Below are 24692 nucleotides of genomic sequence, written 5' to 3'. Positions count from 1 at the left end.
ATGGCTGCAAAGTACATCAGGCAGGTTGGAGCCTGTATAACAGTGACTGAGCTACAGGAAAGAAACTAGGAGGAAAATGTAAGATATAGCATCATTGTAATCACAGCCCAGGAAAACTCCAGTAAAAACTTTTGTGGCAGCAAAACTGGAACAATTCCCCTTCCCAGCCCCAGAAATGGCATTAGGGTAACACAGTTTAGCAGTTCAGGAGGCACATGGGTTAGGGTGAGGGTCAGGAAGGCTCTCAGACTGCCAGTGCCTGCAGGTGCCGGTGTGACCCTAGGACATCTGAGACCTGATTCCTATTTCACATACCCCAAATCCAGCCACCCAGCTCCCAAGGTAGACAAGCTATCCCGGATCTAACAGGGGTAATGACTGCAGATACATACAGCCTTCTTTGCTGATAAAAGCTCCCTGTGGAGCCTGAGGGATTCCTCTCCACACGGTGATGGGCTTTGGGTATCCTGGGTCCGTTGCTCTCTTGTCCTCGTTGTACCTCCAGTACCTGTCTCCTTTGAAGAAGTAGGTTTTGCCGACGGGCTCCCAGCGCAGGGCCGTGTCGATGCCCTCCCGGGGCAGGCAGCTCCCCAGCTCCACCAGGCTGTGCGGGTAGCCCGGCTCTGCCGTCACTTCTTTAAAGACCCAGTATTTATCTCCTGGAGGTGAATGGGGACACAAACAACAAACAGATTTGCCTAATTAGTAGTTGAATGAGCTAAATGTAGCATAGCCACAATGAACCACAGCGTGTCGAGGACTTCCAGGCTTAAGTGTGTTATGTGAAAAATCTGCTCCTCCTCTTCATTTCGAACCTGAAACCTCCTGATTCCATTTGCTGCTTCTCAGCTCTTATTTTGGAAGGGATGTTAAACCACCTTTTCCCATTTACCTTCTCTAGACCAGTCATCATTTCAGAGACTTCCCTCACACCCTGTCTTTGTCATTCCTCATAGAGGCTGAGGGGCTCCTTGCAGGATGTCAACCCATGCTTTTTGATCATTTCTGTTGCTCTTCTCTGAGCCATCTGAAGTTTTAATCCAGTTTATTGAGCTGGTGGATTGAAGCTGCAGACATAAATGGGGAAGACAAGGTACTGTGGTTTTGTACAGGGCATGCTGATGCTTTCCAGCCACTCCTCCTTGCTTACAACTTGCTCTCAAGTTACAGAACGAGTTCAGACACTGTCACAATGCAAGGAGCTATGTGAGCATAAGGTTGGTCATTTTGTCTCTTTAGGAGACAATTGTCCAGAAATGTGGTTTGGGAATGCCCTATACCTGGAAAGGCCCTAACGCCTTGCTAAAACATATTTGAGGAAATAGGCAGAAGACTCCTGCCTATCCTCCTGCCTATCACTCCCTGGGAAATAGGAACTATTTCTTGTCATCATATGGAAGCCAACTTCCACTAATCAATATTAGCTTTATACAGAGATTGTCCTGGCAAGGCCAGCCCATGCTAAACCATATTTTAAGGATTAGTGGCTGCTTGAAGCGTCCCCGTGGAAAAGGACAAGGATGCAGCGTACCTGTTTTCCCCATCTTCATGCTGTAAGGGTGTGATGTGAGGCAGATGAGGGAGGCTGGTACCAAAATGTACTGTACCTTTGAAGAACACGAATTTGCCATCAGAGCGCTCATAGGCTGCATCAATCTTTGCGGGGAGGCCCTTCCAGAACTGCTCGATCTGCATGGGATAACCCTCCTGCACCCGGTTGTTGCGCAGCCGCCAGAACCAGCGATCCTGAGAAAACCAGAAGCCTCTTCAGGCTGAGTGTTTTTACCTTGCAGTCAAACCAGGCTGGGCGTCCAGCATCGAGCATTGCTAATCCCTGCCTAGGCCCCATAACCATTAAAAACAGAAGTCCTGGTTCAGGTGACAGCTCCAGCCCAGCCCAACACTGTCTCCAGTGAGGGAAGCGCTCTGTGGGGAAGATGGCAGCCAAAAGGGTGAGAAGTTGATTGCTGGTGCTGTCAAAAAGGGTGGAAAGAAGGAGAGGAAAAAGGAGCAGGGGGAAGCAAGTCCACAGTTATAAGTGTTATGAACACATCTGTGAGTGACCTGTCTGCATGTCTCGTCACTGAGGTGTCACATGTGTCCTGGTACAACTGGTGCTCAGCTATCAGACCCCAGGAGAGCCACACAGCCATAACATTACCCGGGACTGTGTGAAGCACACGATGTCCAAAGGCACAAAGGAGTTATTAAATAACCCTTTGAGATCATCAGTTAAAGCCATAATGGATGCTCAGGGATGAGTAAGAGCAGGACAGGGCCTGTGAGGCTTCTCCCAGGTACTGTCCCAGCCTTCAACTATTTCCAGTTCAGGCTTTTTCTCCAACTGATGTGGTCTGCCCATTTAATGACCTTCAACATGCCCATTCACACCACTGGGCAGAGTGAAAGCCACAGGTATTTCCATGTTCAAGGCACTCTAACGTGGGTTATTGAACAAAGCCTCTCCTTCCTCCCTGGCTGTAGTTTACAAGCAAGGTTGACTCAAACTCCCCAGGTAAGCTGAGCGCTCCCTGAAGCCCTGGGTTCACACATGCCATCTCTGGAGGCAATGAGGCTTATCCAACCAATCTCTGGTTGGATACTGGTATTGCTTTCTGGCTTTACAGGTGGCTTCTCTCTGAGCTTGATCGTGTCCGAATTCTCTGCCAGTGCATCCAGTTCACATTTTGGCACACAGGCTGCCTGGGCATTGTGGAAATCCCATCAGGCACTGTTTCCAAATGTTACGGAGCCTATCCGTTTACATGTCCTTTTAATATTGCTCTTTCAGCAGCCTCAGAGGAACAGAGCTATTTTCACAGACATTTCAAATCTTACTACCTTATACTTCTATTAATCTTTTCCAGCAATAAATCTAAAGACAGACTCATGGGTAAACAGGAATTCTTAGTACCTTGAAAACAAACATTTCTCCTCTAAAGAGAGCCACAGTGTTAAAGTTGCCATCACAGATGTTTGGTTTCGAGCCAGGAGGAGATGGCCTATCACCCAGAGGAGGACTAGGAGGTCTTGGCTGTCTCTCGTGTTTCCTTTCCGAAGTGGAGTGAATTCTGCGAACAGGAAGAGTTGGTAAAGGCCTAGTTGGCTCCAGGGGCTCAACAGGAGGACCTAGAAATGAAAAGAAAAATGTTTAGCAAAGTGGAAACATTTGGATTTTCTGTGCTCCCCTTGTAGATTTTAAAAGGCAACAGGCTGGATGAAGAGCATTGCGAGGAATTTACACGCTCCTTATGCAGAGCTCATTCCCTAGAAATGGGGAGCAGAACAAGATGCATCCAGATGTGAAATATGTCCCAAAACGGATGAGCAATAAGAACTGAAGAAGAGCCAGTATGTTTCTGTAGGTCTTCCCGAGGAGGCTGGAGCTAAAAGGAAGGAGCAGCCACACCAATCATGTTCCCAACTGAAAGGTAATAAATAACCCTTGAATAGAAACCTTTAGTAGACCATTAAAAAAACCCAAACAACCGAAACACACACACAAAATCCAAACAACCAAAAACCACCCCAAAACAAAAACCAAAGCAAAATCAGAAAAAAGGCAGTGTGTGAAACCAATGCTACCATCTAAGGGGAACTACAAGGGAATTCAGAAATAAGAAAGCAATTCCTTTACTACATTTTAGTCACTAATCTTTGCTTTCAGAACACCATGGGAACTGATGAACAGCTGTGATAAAGGACCATGTTCTGACTCACTTGGTGCCCTTCGATTCTTACCAGGCTCAGCTTTGAGATCTGACAAGGCTGCAGGAATGTAAAGAGTTATAAAAACACAAGTGACTTGTAGCAGAGCTCTGCTTTTAAACCCACTCTGTCATAGGATGATTTCATCAAGTTAGTGATAAAATCTGGACCAAATCTCAGTAAGAGTGTCACAGATTTCTTGTTGCTTCTCAGAGAAGGCCACAAGTTAATATGGCACTAAGCAGAAGGCCTCTGGAAGCAAGGGATTTTACCAAGTTTTATGTCTGATGTAATCAAATGGGATTTGATCATTTGCATGGTCTATTGTTTCAATACTGTGTAGTTCTCATCCCCCTCTACTCTTAGCTGTTCAGTGCCCAGTATCTTAGCAGACCATCAAGTTCTTCTAAATAAAATTCCCAAATTGTGATATTGCTCCTGCTGGTGACCTCTGAACCTTCCCCAAATGGTGTCCACCAAAGGTCTGAGGACACTGGCTGTCACAGGAGCAGCAGGGTCAGACCCCTTGTTAGCCAGGCAATATGGGTGCATCTGCACTGGTGTTTCAGTTTGGCTCAGGAGTGTGCTTTTGAAGAGATGCTCCATCATTTGCAATTGCTGTGCTTTGATTCTCACTGGTGTTCATGAAATGCATTCTTTTTGGACAAAGCTAAACTTGAAGATGCATTTCTGGAGCACATCTAGGATACTGCAACTGCAAACAGACATCACAGGGCACAGCCAGAGCTAATTCACAGTAACCACCCCCTTCCCTGAAATGCATAGAGTGGGGGTCAAGTCCTCAGCATTCTATTTACTTAACACCATCCCTAAATGCTGATGTATCTACAGATGTGCTAGTATTATTCTTGCTAGCAGCCATAGACGTTGTTTGCTAATACAGCAATAGGCAACTTATTGTGGTGAGAAGGACATGGGCTGTGCCAAGGCATCTCCTCCAGCAAGCAGCAGGCTAGCTGGCAGTGCTGATTAAGGTTGGAAAGCTCTATGGAGGTAGATTGAGTTGGTACAGTGGGATATGCTGCGGAAGCAGCATGGGAAGGAGGAAAGAGGTCCCAGACAGATCCTATGCAAAGAAAGACGGGGTCTGGTTTGCTCAGATGGGATGTGGGAGCAGTGTCCAGCTCCTGCTTTAGTGAATTAAAGGAGTGAGAAACTGATAATCTGCTCTGGCTGCCAAAAACGGCACTTGGTGCCAGTTACAGTTCTTGAATAAATGAAGTTTGAAAAGCAGCAATTAACATGCTTAAAGATAGGAAATACTTGCATTAAGGAAAAGTAAGTCTTGACTGGGACCTAAGCAAGGAAGCAATAAGCAATGATGACTTAGTGCACACTACAGCTCTCACTAAACAGCAGCATGATCCTTTTACTCTTGTGCTGCTAACCACATGGCTTTGGGTGGATGTGTTTGTAAGTAACATCGAAGAAACTCTAATACATGTCCTACATGACAGGATTCCCCTGCCAACAGACTGATACAAGGATCACCTTTCTAAATGAGACTATAGCATGTTGCTACAGAAGCACAAGATCAGTGCTGTTCATTCCCTCCCCTTTGCAAGAGGCTAACACCATGCACTGACCAACTCAGAGATGCATTTCTGTTGCCATACATGGATCAGAAAAGCCTCTTTGGTGGCCAGTTTAATTGACAGTGGAGCAACTCCATCAGACAGCTATTTGGTAGTTTGCAGAAGACAGCCACCAGTTCCAGCACAGGAGAGATCGCTGCGTCGTGAGAGGCAGCCAGAAGCAAATTCACACCATGATTGCAAGGAGGATTCCAAGGAGCATTATTGCCTTTAAACAGAGTGAGATGTACAGCAATATGCAATGCTGTTAGAGGGGATTGTCTGGGAGGAACCCAAAAAGTCACTGTGTGCCACAGATTCAAACTGCTTGCTGGAAAGGCAGAGCGCAAAAGGGACTGACTGCCAATTCGGAGCAGTTCTGCTTCTCAGACACAGCAAACAGAGATACTCAAATCAACAGCAGCTCTGGATTTCCAGAAATAACAACCCGTAAACTCCACACTTTGAGAAGAGAGCAAGAAGAAAGTTTTATAGAGCTGACCATGAGCAGTAAAACAAGGACATGACACCGATTTTTTTTAAAGGAAAGAAGGGTGAGACAGGGTAATATCTAAAGAAAACGATGATGAATGTGTCTATGAGTCACAAAGACACACAGAATCTGATAGTAAGGTGTAGAATAGGGATTACAGTATTGTGGTCATAAACTAGGAATTTAACATCATGCCTGATCTGAGTTATGAAAAATTCATTCTCTCTTCACAAGTGAGGACCACTCATATCCCAGGTCACAGCCTGCCCTGCCACTGCTGCAGGACAGCAGTCAGCTTCAACTGTCTCATCCAACTTAAGTGTCCAAAGTCTGTCACAGTCTTCTGCAGAGAAGAGGAAAGTTAAAATAGCACCTTCAACCTAAGGGACTCTTGTGAAAGTTTTAACTAGCCCCAAGATGCCACTGGAACAGAATGCAGTAAACTTGCAAGGCAGAAGCACTTGTACACACTGCGGTCAGGATGGTGCAATTCAGCAATGATTCAGGGGAAGCAGAGACTGGCATTAAATGAAACGTTTGCTAGAAAGTCAGGACCAACAACAGAAGCTGGGCCACCCTACGTGTTCACTGCTTGCAATGGCCAAACTAGCACTGGTGTACTGTTCTGAAGGAGGTTCCCAGTGCTGACAGGGCTTCCCACATATTCTGCAGCTCGTACTGCAACTTGCTTGGATGCTGACTTTATCATTTCATTCAAAATATTCCTCTTACTGTCTCCCTACAAGCCATGGATTTTTCCCTGCTATCTTTCACTTCTCTTCTTGGTTGTATGCATTCTGGGCCTTCTAATTTCTCCTGATTGAGGTCTTATCTCGTCTTGTGGTTATACAGATTGCATTTTTATTTTTAATTGCTGCCTTCACTTTGTTACAGAGTGAGGGTGGACTTACAGATAAATGGGGAACGTAATCCTACAGTTACGCACATGCAAAGAGCAGAGGAGCACATATACAACATGACAATTCTCGGGTCCAAGTGCTAGGCAGGCAGAATTTGGTCTACAGTTAGGGGTATGGAAAGCAGAAGCACAGCCTGTCCACTGCTGAAGAAAGATGCTATATTGTAAGACCTAAACCACTTCAGAGCACAACCTGGCATGAAAGCAGAATGAACAGACCCTATACAGCTTGGCACTCATTACTATTTCCAGACTCGCATCACAGTAACCTGCCTCCAAAACAGATGGCTAAAGGCAGGATATAACAGATTTATAAGCAGCAGAGATGACCATGTGAACAAAGAGTTACTTGAGAGATGATAGCACCTTGGTATTTATTACAGGAACTGATTACACCCACCACTGACATAACTAACCAAGCAAATCACACAGCCTCTGCCACTGTGTTTCCAAGCAACTTCAAAGAACCAGTCAGAGCAAATCTCACCAAGAGAAAAATTAAGTGAGAGAGGCTATTGCATGGATTTGCAGCTGGGCCTGAACCCAGTCACCTTGTTACTGCATGTCATCCCAGCACCAGAGCCAAACCCACCCCCAGGGCTAAGGCTGAAGCTACTTCCACATGGGAAGCAGGTAAGAAACCTCACAGAGCTGGAAACTCTACATGTTGGAGGGAAGAAACTTGCTGGGACTTTAAGACACTGCATGAAGAAGAAGACTTTCTTCCTCTCTATCACAATCAAGGCAAAGAATGTCAGAAAGCTTTTGGGTCACAGCAGATCACCTTCAGAGTGTGACTTCCGCCACTGGCACTTAGCCTCCTCCCTTCATGCTTCCTCGGTCGCAGACCATCTGAATACCAAGGTGACCTGTGAAGATAACACAGAGAGAGGAGGCATTTAGGAGACACTGTGTCGATAGTTGAGGACAAAATATAATCGTACTGTCCTCCTGCCTATTGACAGAGTGTTCCCTCAACTGCACAGCACCTGCCTGGAGGCTCAGCACCTTGCATGGCTCAGCATCCGTCACAGCCAGCCCTGCCTGAGCCAGGTGGCTCTCCAAGCCTGCCAGTGCAGGGGATGCCCTTTGTTTCAGACCAGGAGGGATAACATTCCACCTGCAAACAAAGGCCCATCTTTATCTGCTTGATATTCACTCCAAGAATAAAACTATCATCCAGACTACAGGCAGGCACTTAGGCTTTTGAATAACACGGAGGGGTTTTTTGGTTGTCAAAAGCTGAGCTGCCTGCATGTTTCTGCAGGATGGTACCAGCTGTCCAGGTACACAGGAAAGGCTCCTCAGTTTCAAACCAAAATGTATGATCCAAAGGAACCAGGGAGGGTAAGAGAAACCCACCTGGCTGTTCTGCAAGCTCCAGCCCAGTGGAAGGTGGTGCCTGTTCATATTAAATGAGTTCCAGGACAAGAGACAGTCCATCCACAACAGCTGAGCTCAGGAAGGGCTCATTTCCTTTGCTCATTTGGTAAACCTGTCCACAGGGTGCTTTGCACTGCTGGGGTTAGACTTCAGCAGTGAAATGAGTTAGCTGTTTCGGAAGGTTTGGGTAGCCTTGCCACAGTGCACTGCAGTCTGCAGAACAAGTCCCAGCACCCACAGCATACCCAATGGTTGGACAGTTGAGGTCCTCATGACCATCACTGGGTGGCAGGAAGGGTTTCTCGAGCCCTTCTTGATAGATGTTCTCTGAATGACCAACTGCCAACCAGGTGACAGAGCATTCACCTGGGAGAGCAGCACCCATGCCAGAGCACTCCAGGCATCAGGTGGACCCCAAAGACAGCACCAGGAACCAGGTGGTTACTCCCTGCCTGCTCCTTGGAGGAATAGGAATGGAGACCTGGCATACAGCAGGTGAGACTCAGTGGATGCACAGAGGTGGACTCTGGTATTTCCTGCCGAGTCCAACAGTCTCTGGACAGTTGGACAGGAGGGATGCAACAGGAGTGCAAATGAAGGGATGCAACACAGAGAGAGAGTCTGGTATCTCTGTAACATGCCAGGGATGTGGCACCGGGGCAGATCCCTCCAGCGCTCTTATTGCCATGCATTTTCCTTCCCCTGCCCCCTTACAAGCACAGCACCATAAGGCATGGATCCAAAAGTCCCAGATCTTGCAACTTCTATAGATAAGGCACTGGAGGTTACTCTATTCTCTTCTCATGTTCAAGAGGACATTATAAGAAAACAGGCCTATACCTAATATTTCCAGGTCCTGCCCAACAGCAAAGCTTGCTCTGATGGCCCCATTCACAATGTAGTGTCACCACGTGGAGCATTTTGCATCAGATCTTTCTGTTGTTTCATCACAAGCCATCTCTACACATACATGTAGGTTACAAGGATCTGGGATTGCTCTATGCACACCAACTGGGAAAAGGTGAGGAAGGTTGAGACCTGTGCTTGCTGCACAGGAGTAATGAGGCTGGCAGAAGGTGCTGTTTGCTCATGGACACTGTGCCCAGCTGATCCCCTGCTCCTGGATGTCAGAGCTGGTGGTGTCTAGTTCCTTGGCCAGGGGCTGGAGTAGTTTCATGACAACCCTGGACCTCAGCCCTCATGGGATGCAGCATGTACACTGGCTGGGAGCTGCTCTCTTGAGCTGCAGAAAAGACGTGTAAGGGTGACATGTCCTCAGTGAGATTTGGGATGACTCAGATCCTTGAGGTTGTCTCCAGGCTTAATGATTTGGTCTGTCTTTGAGTTGTTAGCAGACCTTTCCTTTGTGACCTCAGGCTCTGAAAGGGCCTTGAAGGTAATGGTCTGGTTTACCAGCTCTCCAAGCATCCGTCTGGACATGAACTTTTCCTGCACATCATGTCAGCCCCTCTGCTCCCCAGGCACAGTGTCAGAAGAGTCACTCCTAACACGAGAGGCTGATTCACAGCCTGCTGCAAAAGGGTACTTAGAGCAGGATGTACTTAGAACAGGAGAACCAGTGCTGAAGGATGATCAGTTCAGGCTGCGTGACAAGACCATGTCTCCTCTCTCCACCTGCACTGTAGCTGCATGCTGCCCTGACTTCAATACTAGCAAAATTAAAAGAGGCAGTCACCTTGACAGGATAGCCTACATAATGCTCCTTCGTGGGCATGTCATTTGTGACACTGACATTAAGTACAGTGGGAGATATCCCTCTGAAACGCATGTAAAGAACAGCCATGCTACTTCCCTCATTTTGTCAAGGAACATGCTACAAGAAGCATCTTTCAGAAGATGGAAATACTGCTGACTTGTCTTACAGTCCACTCTGTCACACGCACTGAGCTGCTGGCCTTTTCTTCCTTAGCTCATAATTGGAAATAACATTTTAAACATTGACCTTATACTAACCAGCATGAAGCACAAACAAGAGTTCACATTACCTACTGCCTCTTCAGGTGAGTCTGGAAATAAATCCAGCAGAAAATAACTTAATAATTCAATAACTTGTTGTATGAAGATTTAGACATATTTCTTTTCTGATGGATAAACACAGATAGAACATAAAAAACATCTGAAATGCATCATTCTCAAAAGAAGGAGACAAAATGGACTTAAGCTTTAGTAGAGCCTCTGTTGTTTGTTCTAGCAACTTCAGAGGAATGAAAAATTGAAAGTTTTAATTGAATTTATTTTTTAATAAGGGTGTTACAGGCAAGGCAGTGGCTCTGGCTCTACGACTTATTTTGCATAGAGGGTTCCTAAATAATATGTATTAAGCACATGCTGCTGCACTGTAGAGAATGTCAGAGCAGCAAGAAAGCAGAAGGTTTTGATATTTGGATAGGTGCTCTCGTAGATGGGCTTTTGGCATTCCCAAGGCTAAACAAAGTGCTGGTCCCCACCTCAGATTGGCACTGTGGAAATAAACACATTAGTTCAATGTTCCTGCTAAAGCTACAAGAAGAATATTTCAGCTGTCCCTTCTCAGTTGTAAGAAGCTCAGATGAAAAGATCTGTTCTCATATCTCCGATTCCAGGGAGAAACATAACCTGCATTTTCCATCTTTTCTTTGTGAACCGTAAGAGTAAAACCTAGTTTTAAACTAACCTTTAGGTTTTGGACTGTAGCTCTATGCTAAGGACCAAAATCTCTACGTGGGGTATCAAAGCTCCTACTGCAGAAGCTACTCCGTCTTCTCCCTGCAGGACTAGTTCTGTCTACAACCACCAACATCCTCCCCAATCCACGCCAGTCCAAAGGCCTCGGAGAAGAGCCTTTGTGTGCTTCCATGATAGCCAACAAACTAATTCCTAGTTACTACCTGCACTAAATAGCAGCACGAAAAAAGCAATAAACTTGCTTTTTTCAAGCTGAGTTAAAACTCTAAGTATATTATATTGCATACAGAGAATCTTAACAGAGCATGTGGCTAAAGCTTAATGTCACTACGTAAATGAAACATAAATGGAAGTGCAGTGGTGCTGCTGCCAAGCCACAGGCAGGACGGTACTGAGCCTCTGCTCTGCCATAGCTCTGCACAAGATGCTGTGCAGTGCTCTCACAAACTGTCAGGGCCCTGAGGACACTGTAAAGATTCAACGGCCCTGACCAGCATCACCCGGTACCTCAACTGGTACTGGAGCCCCAGCTGAGCTCAGCCTGGGGCACTGGGTCCCTGCCCAACCTGTGCTTGGGGAGTGCCGGTCCCCAGCTCAGCCACAGCTGATATTGGCTTCAACCACAAACGTGAAGCAGCATGGCTGTCAGTTCCTTATCTGCTCCCTTTCCAAGAGCTGTCTGAAAACAGAGAAACCAGTAGCTTTATCTTGATTGCAGTTGCACTGTCAGCAATAAATTTAGATTATTTTTCTTCTTGATTAGTCAAAGTTCACAGGAACTAAATCAACATTTCAAAACAGAAACAGCGTGAAGACATTTTAGCAGCTTTCAAAAATCAGTATTTTGAAAGGTATATTATTTAATGAAAAACATACTTACTACCCCAGCACTTTCTTTCAAAACCATCCAGAGTCTCTGTTATCCTGAGTATTTGAGTATATACTATGTTAAAGAATGCATAATTAAATGATACCATAGGACAATTGCCATGCAACTTCATCCTGGTAATGAACAATAAAGAGAAATCTTCAGCTGTACTAATGGGAAGAGCCAGTTCTCCCTGAGTGTACTTCAAGTCATCTTATTTTACATGGTGGACCTTATTTGGGTATCTGCCTTGATGAGGATGAACTGCATTCTACAAATGCTTGGGTTTCCCCCATTGTCCAGACAGACTCAGAGAAACCAGCCCAGAAAGAGATTTATCTTCTTTAGGCATTTACATTTGAACAAATGAATCTCATTCCAGCCACAAAAAAACCCCCAAAACAACCAACAACAAAACCCAACCCAACCCAAACAACCCTCAGACTCAAACAATTGACACTTTAGACCTTTAAAGTCTTGCTGCACTGCTTTAGAGCCTTACAGGTCTTGGCACAAATCCTATAGAAGTAATTTAAAATGCACCAACAGATCACTGATGTAAACGTTGACTAGTGCCAGGTCTGCTGCTGATCCCAGCAGGAATCCCTCTTTCCCACTGACAACCATCTTATCAGGGGTTTTTTTTAGGTCTAATTCATATAATATGTGCTTGACTGATACTGGGAGCTAATATTTGACTCTAGATTTCAAGTAGCTGCAGGTGTTGCACAACTACATAGCATAGTTGTTCTATGCAACATTTATTAACCTCTTAGTCAGACCTGTACTTTCCTCAAAGAATGAAATCAGGGATGTTTGACAAAACCTGTTTTCCATGGGCTGCCGCATCTTCTAGCCCAGCCTCCCCTTGAGTGCGGCTCCTAAAACCTGCATTTCCCTCTGCCCCCAGAGCCTCCTTCAGCCAATAATTCTCTCAAAGTCCCTGTCCTCACACCCTGGTATCCATGATCCCATCATATGGTAGCACATCATTTCCAGCCCCTTGCTTTTCTCTATGCCTCCTTTCCTCTCTTTACCTTGAGCCCGTATCTTTGTGGCACATGTTGTACAACAATGTTCAGGTGGAGATTAAGTGTTCCCTAATTCCCTACCTTGTATATATGGAGAAAAAAAAAAAGAGTGCACAAATACTATTTCCTTGATGTTCCATGTTCCTTGCATTCCTCCCCTCTGTTTGCACTAGCTGTTCCTAATGGACATACTTTGGGTACAGTAATAGCTTGGTTTTCCCTTTCTAACGCTCCTTGATATTGAGGACATGATGATGGATGGAGGAGCAGCAAGATCACAGAGGTTTGGTTATCTTGACTTGTGCACATATTACCACTGGGACAGTTGTCCGATATTTGGCTATGGATCAAGGGCTTTAAACAGTTCCCCACTCAGCTACAGCAGGAAACCCAGCCCACCAGCTACAAGCATTTTGCAGGTCTCTTGTCTGTGTAACGTACTCACTGAACTCAAACTCATTGTAAATAGATTAATGGGTAGTGTTGCTCACCATAGATTTTCTGAATTCCTTGTAGGTCATCCTGGGGCAGTTTGAAGTTGTGTGTTTCCATATACTGGTAGAAAGGAGCCATGATAGCACTGGGATCATTGGAGTGTTCCAGACCCAGCGCATGTCCCAGCTCATGAACTGCAACCAGAAAGAGATCATTCCCTGTGGAAGGAAGGCACAGCCAGGTTAGTCCAAAGCTTGATGCAATCCCAAGCCCCACTCATTCATAAAGCAAGAAGCTTTATGAGTGCTTTGCTATCCTATTGCACAGGAGGTCACAGTGCCAGGGCCAGTTCCTGCACATGGTTTTAGTCCTGAAAGTCTGTGCAGCTTTTACAGTCACTGTCACAGAATGGGCAGGGGGCTACTAGCCCATGACCACCCATGACCATCCTCAGACCAGGCAACTGCCTGGAGTGAGAGGATACCAACTGTAGACTCTTTTGTAGAGAGCTTAAAGAAAACGGCCAACAAAACAGGCCGCTCCAACAGCACTGCCTCCGAGTGATGCCAGGAGAGGCGAGCGCACTGCTACTCTTCAATTCAACTAGGGTTCATGGTGGGAAGGGAGCTTTACTCCCTTTCTGGGTCCTCCAGTGCCATGCTCTGATGTGATCTGAACCATGAAATCCTAGGGGAAATCTGTAAGGCTTCTAGCAAGGCAGAAGGAAGGACAGAGAAGACCGGGATTAACACCCACCGTAGCACATGTAGTACCTGCGACAACCCCATCTCCTCTAGCACATGCTCCTCAACATGCTTTTACTTTGCTGGACTTTCGGCACTGCCATGTCTGTGGGAGGAAGTGAGCACAGGTAGCACCACCCTGCAGGAGTCAGAGCCACATAGGGGAAGGTTGGGTTGGATCCCAATGGCAGAAGGGAAAAGAAGAAAGGAGGAAAGAAGGGACATGCTCCGGACAAGAAGAGAAAGGGCTGAGGAGCCCTGTCTGGCTAAGAAGCTGGTGGGAGCGCAAAGTACGGGTACCTTCAACTCTATCTTATAGGCACACACTCCTCTTCAATCCCATGGATCTGGGACTCTCATCTCCTTGATCTAGTGTGGTTCCTGGATGTCCTACTCCATGAGGGCACCTTGACATGGGAGGTGACACAGGCAATGCTGTGTGAGGGATGAAGACACAGCCAACAAGGACAGACGTAAGAGTCTCCTCGTGCCAATAAAATGCCCGAGCCCCCAATTCTGCCTGAATTGGGGTTCTCTGCGTCTTTTGGCAAGGCAAACCCAAAACATGAGAGAAAACAGTTGGCAGTGGCACCTCAGGAGCTGCTTTGCAGCATCTCCAAACAGTGTGTCTCCGTTCCTCACATATTTTAGAGGTAACAGAGTTCAGTTTTGTGTACACAGCTGAGCAATTCCTGGGACAGGAGTTACAACAGTGATTCATGTAGAACTATCTCCATTTTTTAAATACTTATTTTTTCACTATTACCCACAAAAACATGACTACATAGGTTCAGGGGACTGCAAGTCTTCTCAGCAGGGTGCTTTGCCAGCATCTTAAGATACCTAAAGTCAGTAACAAACAGTGCTCAACTGGTCGTATACACCAACATGATTAAATTGTCTGAATATTTGAGTTGAAGGGTGTGAATACCTGCATATGCAAGATATGTTAAAATACACAAATGCATTTCAAATAAATGTTCAAACACAAATGTCCCAAACTATACTTGGGCTAAAATTTAGCCATATATGTATTAAAATTCCAGAATTTTGGTATTTGGGAAATCCAAATGGGGACTTCCTTATTTTTTCTCATCTGGTGCTGATCAAGCAAATAAAATGTCCAACAGCATAGTATAAAATGCATTAAGCATGAAGCTCCTCTGATTCTCAAACCCATGGTTGCTTCTCATTTCAAGCCCTTGCTGAAAGGCAGTAGAAGGCACTAGGGTAACTCCTCCCCAGTTTATATATATTTATACTGGGCATGATGTGCTGTGGTATGGAATACCCCTTTAGGTAGTTTGGATCAGGTGTCCTGTCTCTGCTTCCTCCTAGCTTCCACTCCACCCTGGCAGAGAATAAGACTGAGAAAGTCCTTGATCGGAGTAAACATTACTTAGCAACAACTAAAAACATTGGTGTTATCAGTGTTGTTCTCAGACTAAAGTCAAAAACACAGCACTGCACCAGCTACTAATGACTGCTACAGCTGAACACAGGACACAGACACAGCTCCCTCTCCTTCTGCTCCCTGCCCAGGCCAAAAATGTCTCACCACTGTGTCAGCCCCTCACCTTTTTTCGTTCTAGCCTTATCGCAGACATCTCCATCGTTCTCTTCCTTCCAGCTTGCCCATGACATCTGACTTCTCCACCCTACTATATAAAGGGTTCCAAGTCTGAAAGCAGTTCAGTCATTCTCAGGGTGCAAGTGGACAGCATGCATTTCATGGGAAGAGGAGATGGGAGAAAAAAATCCAAAACCCTTTTGTAAGCACAGACTGCTCAAAACCCCAGCTGTAGATTTATCATCCTATTTCTCTTGAGGGGTCAGTTCCCCGCAGAGGTAAGAAACACCTGGTTTTATTGCAACAACACAGAGAACACCGTAGTCACAGATAAACTGATTTATGTATATTTATATCATTGACTGCATCCCTCACGCTTCTTCAATTTTCATCTTCAGCTGGAAAAATGGATGTTAAATCAGGAAACAGACATCTTGAGAAAGGTTTTCTTTGTGAAACTGCTAGCACATGCCTTCGTTTCAGTTTCATTCGTTTTAATTATGAAAATCCATATAAAAACCTTTTCCTTACTTGACTAAGTCACTGCATAACAGGATACCCAACTGCTGAAGCTCAGCCATTCAACTCATTTCAACACCTATCATTTACAGTAATAGGTCACAGGGATACTGTTATGGCAATGTTGTAATATTACTATCAGTATTTATCCCTGTGCACGACACCTGTATAGCTGCAATGAGTGTAGGTAGACTCTGTAGAGCACCTAGCACAGTGAACTGTAAATCCAGGACAGAGCTTCTAAGACCACAGAAGAACACATAATATTGTGTATCTGATTAATAATAGAAAAGCAACTCTGAATCTCTGATCTTTGTTCTATTAGTTCTATACCTTATGAACTGTATCATCATGCTAACACATCTATATATTGCACTTTACTCAGACATAACTAAAAAGACATATGAAGGTTAAATTTTGAGATTTTATTAAAGTAAGAATGATACTGAAGAAGTCAGATCATTGTCTGTGACAATAGCAAGCCTAGGGTAATTACAGAAAAGATGGTGTGAACTAAGCATGCTTTAAGTATATTAAAACAATTCCTTCCTCTCCAACAGCTGTGTAGAGGCAATTGTTTTCCAAGCACAACTTAAAGAAGCTTTAGGGCTACTCTAAGCTATGCCTTGGTTCTTGCATCTTCAGACCTAGTAGGTCTGAATCATCAAACAGAAGAACATCTGATTTGTCTGTACTCCTCCATTCACCTCCACAACACGCTCTGCTCAAGAAAAGCTTTTCAATCTTCTAAAGACCCTGAAGAAGTGGTGATAGTGCTCTTCCATTTGTTCGCATTCATGAGATGTGGAAAACAGCTTTTCTACCTAGAAAAGAAGAAAATACATGTTAAGAAGAAATACAGGCTTCATTTTATTCATAAACTGTTATTGTTATAAATGTAGTAATTGGTATGATGCATCTTACAGACTTCATGAAAACTCTTAAGAGTGCTTTAAAAAGCTTCACTGGAGAAAGAAGAATGAGTGACATGCACTCTTAACAGAAATTGGACCACAGCCACATTAACAAACTGATCTCCATGAGATCAAGTGATTACAAAAGCACAAAGACCTCCAGAACCCCATTACATTACCAATCACCATCAAAGATGGGTAGTTTGCCTTACTGTCTGCAAAAGGCAGTGTGCAAACTAGGCCTGTTATCTGTGTTACAGACCTCATTCACATTGCAAGCTGTGCTTTATCTGCCATGGCTGTGACTATGAGGACTATCTGCTGTAGAAATTCACAGGAAAAATATAAAGTATTTTTTTGGAATGGTGAGCCCAAAACCGACTGAGTGATGTGGAGGCAAAAGTGGGCAGCCAGAGAGAGGGGAAGTCGTGACTGCTTCAGCTGGCTCAGCAGCCTGACATTCAATGGAGTAAGAGTGTTCTGTTGAAAAATGTTCCCCTATCTTTCACAAGTGTAGGTTGTAATTCAATAACAATTCAATATCAAAGAATTTCCAATCCCAAAATGAAAACTCGTATTTGCCTGTATTAGCATATCATTCCCTAATTTGGTAGAACAGATGGTAAAGACAAGAAAATTCTCATATAACTATGGAAAATGTAGATATGACTTTCATTCCATCACTCCTGAAAAGAACCTATGCTGGTGGCTTTATTTAAAAGTATTTAAATACAGCAGGGTCTACAGACAGAATTTAATGCTTGACCCAGATGTGGTACAACCCAAAGGCAACCACAAAAAAGGTTTGGAAACGGTTCAAAGACTGGCCCAGTGTGTTCCAAACAGGTCCTGGCATTGGCAGTGTGGATACAAACCATTCTGCATGACTTGGGATTCTTTTTTGCCAGTCCAGCTGCAATTATATTTAACTCCTGGAGTGGCAACAGAGAAAGTGCTGTTCTGGAAGCTCTGAGAGTTGCCCTTTGCCACAAAGAGGGTGTTTTCTATCTAGGAGAGGAGACTTCCTGTCTTTGTTCTCCCCTGACAGAGAAGGTTCCTCATGGGGTTGTAAAGACTGAATAGGACTGAGAACTAAGAGAACTGGGATGGATGAGACATCCCCCCCTCAAAGTGGTATCTTTGGTGGATTTGGGTAGAGAAGGCAAATTAAACTGCAAATCTTGAGCTTTTTTTTCTCTCCTGTTTCTGAAGAAAAGGAGTTTAAACAACTCCCAAGTTTGCTACTTTGCTGCATTTTGGCCTGCTTCACATCCTTTATTTCTGCTTTATAAAGGAAGACAAAAAGGCTCACCTTGATTCTCATGACCTGCACTTTTTTTCCTCTCTTTTTAAGGAAATGACACATAATTTTTATCCTTACTGGTTCCTCCCTATGAATCTCAGAGTATCTCATTCCCTGTGGAAAAAAGTAAAATATTTTACTTTGATTATACAGAAATCAACAGGATTCCAAGTACCTACAGAACTGTCTTCATACTCTGTGTATTAAGTGATTACTGACAAAAGCAGTAATTTTCTGTATAGAACACTGTGAACATCAGGTGTAGTTACAAGTATGTTGCTTTGAAAGTGGAATTTCATAGAATCATAGGGTTGGAAAGGACCTTAAGATCATCTAGTTCCAACCCCTCTGCCATGGGCAGGGACACCTCGCACTAAACCATGTGGCCCAAGGCTCTGTCCAACCTGGCCTTGAACACTGTCAGGGATGGAGCATTCACAACTTCCCTGGGCAACCCATTCCAGTGCTTCACCACCCTCACTGTAAAGAACTTCTTCCTTATATCCAATCTAAACTTCCCCTGTTTAAGTTTGAAGCCATTACCCCTTGTCCTACCACTACAGTCCCTAATGAAGAGTCCCTCCCCAGCATCCTTGTAGACCCGCTTCAGATACTGGAAGGCTGCTCTGAGGTCTCCACGCAGCTTCTCTTCTCCAGGCTGAACAGCCCCAACTCTCTCAGCCTGTCTTCATACGGGAGGTGCTCCAGCCTCCTTATCATCCTCGTGGCCCTCCTCTGGACTCGCTCCAACAGCTCCATGTCCTTTTTATGTTGAGGACACCAGAACTGTACACAGTACTCCAAGTGAGGTCTCACAAGAGCAGAGTAGAGGGGGCAGGATCATCTCCTTCGACCTGCTGGTCACGCTTCTTTTGATGCAGCCCAAGATACGGTTGGCTTTCTGGGCTGCAAGCAGCATTACTTGGCTAAAGGATCTGTATGCTTGAGTAGAACTGTAACTAATTTACAGGTGATCCTTATTAATGAATTTCAGCTGTAATCAACAAGCAGCACTGCCAAACCTGCAAAACGTCAAAATCCAGACTGCACCAGCACAGCCCTACTGTAATGTCACTTCTAGGTTTGTACAATGACAGCATATACAACAAAGAAAACACTACTTACAGAGATGCTGTCCGGTAGTAAAAGGTACGAATTTGAAGCCAGGAGCCTTCCACATACGATGGTGGCTTCTCTCTTCACTGTACTTTTGTAGAGAATTTTAATTTGCAAGTTCTCCAGCCTTCTATGTTGGGATTGACATGGCAGGGATGTAATCTCAAAGTGTTGCCGATTTAAGCCGCCTAATTTGATTTCTTTTTACTGTAGTTGAAACCATGTGGTGGTGGCTGAAACCAAACACGGTCTTGAAACCATGTGTCTGTTTGCTTGCTCAAATTTGGTTCAACATTAGCATATGAGTTTAGAGAACTCTGGCTTACGGGAATAAGTCTCTCTAAGCAGTTACAGGAAGAAACCAATGTTTCATGTATGATTCCTGTAACATACAATGTTAAGTAGATATGTTCTAGAGACTACTGAACTGGTCTTCAATGAACAAAAGTAATGACCAACAGCATGTTTTGGTGAAGTATCATAAAAAGGCCAGATAAAATAAATTGAAATTTTAATACAATTTATGCCCCACTTGACTTCCAACATCTATACAGAAGTCTTTCAGACAACAGGTCTTCTGCATTAAAGGACACGTGAGTAACTTCAAAGCAGCTCTGATTTTTGCTCTGAAAAATACTGATGCTCATTTTCAACAAGAGTGTCAGAAGCCTGAAAAATAATGTTGGATTCAAAATGCCATTTGTTAGAACAAAACTCTTTAGCTGTGGAGATGTTCTGTACCTGAGAAATCAGAGAAAGAAAATTAAAAATGTATTTAACAGCCAAATAGCACAAAGATTATATGTGCACTGTATTGAGAGTACACATACTCTCTGTCAAGTTACTCATTATATTGTTACTTTATAGATTGACTCTGCTGCCCCCAGCATTTCCATAGAAAATGAACATGAAAAAAAGTGGTAAAATAAGAAAGAAATGAGACAGAAAGCCAGGCAAAATGCAGAGAAAATAGGAATTAATCCAAGAGAGAAGACTACCGAGTTCTGGCAATATGCTACGGTACAGGGGTTGAGGGAAGCTGTACCTTCTTTTCCAGCAAGCATTCACTGTACCTGTACAAATCAGGTAAGTGGGTTGCATGCAGATAGAAGAGAGTCAACCTAGAAAAGTGGATACCAATGCAAATCTCAAAGGAAAAAAAGGAACAACTGGATACTCTTCATTCCTCTTAGTTCCCTCCCTCCACCTAAAACATCACGACTGCAACCACACAGGCATAGGCTTTGCTGCCTACGGTGAGCAACATCCACCAGCAGCGGCAAGTCTTGAGATGGGCAGTTTAAAGTTTGCTTGGCTGTTTCTACAGCACATTTCCAGTAAAAAAAGCCCAAGACTTGGAGAAAGTAGAGCAAAAACCTCTGGTGTCCCTTTTGGTAATACAAGCAATTGGGATACTGAGACTGCCTGCATTGACATGTAACTCTGTGACCAAACACTGGGCCACTTGGCTTGCGAGCAGCTACACACAAGCAGCTACACACAACATACCACTGAAAAACAGTGACTCTAAAGATGGCTTCAATTGTCTCCAAGTGCCCATACATTGAAGCCTAATAAGCCAGAGCCACTGCTGCTAGCTACAAGTCTGGGATAAGCTAAAGGCCAAGAGCTGCTTTCATTTCTACTGAGGAGCTCCTCCAAGGACAAACCTGTGGTAAGTTCCTGCAACTGTGACCAAGCCAGTAGCTCCTTAGTGTGCAGTTGTGTAGATGATTTATCTCTAACTGTAAAACCACGCTCCTTTTTCAGTTGCATCCTGTTTGCCGTATCACTTTCCAAATTCCAGTATTCTGCTTCATGCTTCTAGCTGCTCCCATTGATATTCTCATTTGAAAACTCTACAAATGAATTTCGTATCCCATGATCCCAGTTAATAAGGACTGCTCCAGGAGCTCAACTTCCTACCTGGTTTTGCACATCCTCATTATAATATTATCTAAATTAATCTTCCACAGCTTGCTTATGGGAATGTCAGACAAGGCAGTACAACTAAGATCATAAATCAACAATTATGAATTGAAAGCACAGCATTACTTGGCTAAAGGATCTGTATGCTTGAGTAGAACTATAACTAATATCCAGGGGGAAGGAAACTTTGCATTCACTTTAAAAGCCTACACAGGCTCATTCTCCACAGCAGAAGATAACAAATGTTGGTGCAAGTGACCCTACTACTATGGTCTCAGAGAGACAACCAACAGAATCATAGCTATCATGATTACACTAATAATTCTAAAGGACATGGTAATGGTCATGCCGTCCACAAGAGGCAAAATCAGTGTAATAATAACGATCATGCAGAACGATGAATATATAAATCCCAACTATCCAGTAGCTGGTGTGATAAAATTGCTAATGAACCCTTGTGGGTTACTACAAGGTATCTTTACAACGTAGAAGCTTTCATCAACAAGATATATCCCATTCTCCATGAACAAATCAGTTTTCATTGAAAGATCTGTTCAAATCATTCTTCATTTTTTCTGACAGGAGGAAGCTTCATGTGATATGTTTCACTTTTACCCATGTAATAAACTGCACTGCTGGTGGACTCCAGAACACATCTTCTGTGGGGTGGCAGCTGCATCCAAACATGGACCTACTGAAATTCTACAGTAACACAGTAGGACAAATGCAGACCTACAAAAGCAAAGCTTTAGATCTTACTGGTTTGTAATGAAACTGTATGGACTAAATAGATCAGCCAAATATTGAGAACCTATGGTGCCAGTTTCAGCATCCTGCTCTGCTGACCAGAGATTTACCTTTACAATTGTTGCAAGGGTGAGAGCTTTGAGGCAGATTGTTCATATTTTCCCTTCAATTAATATACATCCTCGTCAGGAATGGAACGTTTCACGTGGTTATATTTTATGGATTGATGTAAAGATACTATTGTTACTTCATGGCTATTTTAAGGTTTCTATAATCACTGAATGGATGCTGAAAGGCCAAAACAGTTCCTTTTCTGCACATGAATAAACAAGAGCTTTGCTACTGATCTACTGGCAGGGTATTTTTATTCTTTCATTCAGCAACTTCTTCAGTTCCAGACGGAACATCCCCATAGCCCCAAAATATCTATCATAAGGACAAGCAAAACCTTGATTTGAAGAGATACTTCCTGTTAAAAAGACAACATTGTCCTCACTAATACCTTATTGCCTGTGAAAAAAAGGCAGTGAACAGATCACAGTGCAGGAAACCTCTGACCAAGAAGAAACTCTTTAAGACCTGCTAACAGCATTTCAAGTAAAACACATCAGAGGTGAGAACCTTGAGCTAGTAGGAGCTCCAATGACAAGGAATAGTGAAACAGAAGGAAAAACCCTCCTAAAAGGGCCTGGATCATCCAGCGAGGAGAGAGGACATTTTCACATTTGCATACCAAGGCTAAGAGCACAGGCAAAACCAAACTCCTTGCATTTAACATGCACATCTATAATGCTCTAATACAAGCTTATCCCTGTCATTCTCAACACATGACATTCCCTTTCTGTCATCAGCATTCTCCCAGGTGAACGGGACAAATATGACCCCATCATTCTCAACATCCTCACTGGTGACTTTTAAAAGAGGTTTCAAGTAACTCTGGTGCCCAGTCTATGTAGCTCAGTTATTCGAAAATACACAAATGACATTTATCTTCCCAAATGGCAATTTCAACTCTTCCATCAATTTTCACACTCAGAGTGCCCACCAACCCCGCAAATACCAATTACATGCATTTTGAGGACACTACTCATGACAGTCACTCAGCACCCCAGAGAAGTACATCATGTTTTTGAAAGAGTCCCATGGATACTGCATAAGAAATAGCTCTTATAAACAGAGACTCATTTGCTCTCAAACATCCTAAAAACTATCAAAAATAACTCAAAAAAGTGATAATCATAGAATCGCAGAATAATCTATGTTAGAACATTCTACCCAGTAGAAAGTTTTCCCCAGAGCCATCCCTGCCATTCTTTAAGCTGCCTCCCCACCTTGCTAATCATCAGAAGGAAGCTTTTTGTGTGGAAAAAAAGAGAAAAACTTGTACAACTTGTCAAAACCTTCCTCTAAGGACCTTGCTTCTATCCCAGACACCAGCACTCCCAGGTCTCATACATGAGCTTACTTGGGAAGTCATATCTAGCACACAAGCCACCTTCACACCCCATAGTTGAGATCAAATAACTACTGAGACCAGAGTGAACTCCACAGACCACAGATACAGCACGAACACACCCAACTGCTGCAAAAGCAGCTCTCACAAGGTAATCACTCGGTCTCTGATTGCCAATCCTGAGCCTCAAGAGAAACCCACAAAGTGCCCTCCAGCCACAAACCTAGGACTAAAAAATAGTAACATTCAAGATAGCAAGACACTGCTTCTCTGCCACACCATAACCTCCCACACTCTCCACACTATCCCCACTCCACATCCCATAGGCTGTAACCTCTCTCTTTCTTTGCCTATGTTTAAACATGCCAGGAAACATTACTTCTCTTAACCTGAGAAGACAAATATAACATTTATGCTTTCCTACAAATTAGCATTCCCACATTGAACTTGACAGTTCCATTTCCTTTCAAAGATGCTCTGATAGATACTGAGGGATCTTCTCAATGTGCATTCCATTCCGAAAGAAAGCTGTCACTTTTAGGTCAGGCCTGAAGGTGGCTTGCATGCCTGAAAGCTTTTCTCCTCAAACTACACGACTGGCCTAATCAAATACATTACCTCTACATATGTCCTTAGACATCCTGGCCACAACAATGCTACTATGTTTTTATACAGTTTAAAAATCAAGGCAGATTTACATTCCAAGTGCACTTCTAACCTTATAAAATGTTTCCAATTCTGATTTTGAATTCCTAAAGGTTTAAAGCAACATTATCCTTCCCAAATCACTGGAAAATTGGATTGATAGTTTATGAGGCCACTACAAAATCCTGGTTTGCCAACTTAAACTTTAGAAGTTATCACTATCCTCAACCAAAGGTTGGAAAAGAGATTAGAAAGTGCTCATTGCCATTAGAGAGAAAGATAAAGCTAGAAAGATGCAGAAACTCTTCATTGCTTAATATGATAAGAACAGTTGTCCTTAAGGAAGAAGAGTCTTCCTTAACAAATCAGCCAGCCCAAACCTCTGGTGGAGGAACTATGACCCTACTCAGAATGTGAGAAAACAAACATGGATCAAAAGGACTTGACATTCAAATGTCTTCACCCTCTTAACTTTCTATTCACCATTACAACCAACTCTAATTGCTCATTAATTATTCCATGAGCTACAGAGTTGACACTCTCTTGTTACCTTTTGCCTCCCAGAGCCATGGTTTCTGTAGCAACTATGGTCCAAATCTTGAGAGATGTAAAAAGCCAGCAGAGACACACTCCTGT

At 43.8% G+C, this 24692-nt stretch overlaps 1 protein-coding gene across 3 annotated transcripts in view; it reads right to left on the bottom strand.

The window, feature by feature from the left end:
* MMP24 (matrix metallopeptidase 24) overlaps positions 1-24692 on the bottom strand; it is a 38497-nt gene that overhangs the window by 3318 nt on the left and 10487 nt on the right. For all 3 annotated transcript variants that reach the window (XM_030502859.1, XM_030502861.1, XM_030502860.1), the window contains 4 exons: positions 13174-13335; positions 2915-3129; positions 1608-1746; positions 393-659 (listed from right to left, as the gene is read on the bottom strand). In XM_030502859.1, coding sequence (XP_030358719.1) covers positions 393-659; positions 1608-1746; positions 2915-3129; positions 13174-13335 — 783 coding nt within the window. The remainder of the gene's footprint in view (positions 1-392; positions 660-1607; positions 1747-2914; positions 3130-13173; positions 13336-24692) is intronic.

The sequence above is a fragment of the Strigops habroptila genome, chromosome 13 (genome assembly GCF_004027225.2).
Source record: "Strigops habroptila isolate Jane chromosome 13, bStrHab1.2.pri, whole genome shotgun sequence".
NCBI lineage: Eukaryota > Metazoa > Chordata > Aves > Psittaciformes > Psittacidae > Strigops > Strigops habroptila.
This window is presented reverse-complemented; position numbering and strand designations above follow the sequence as displayed.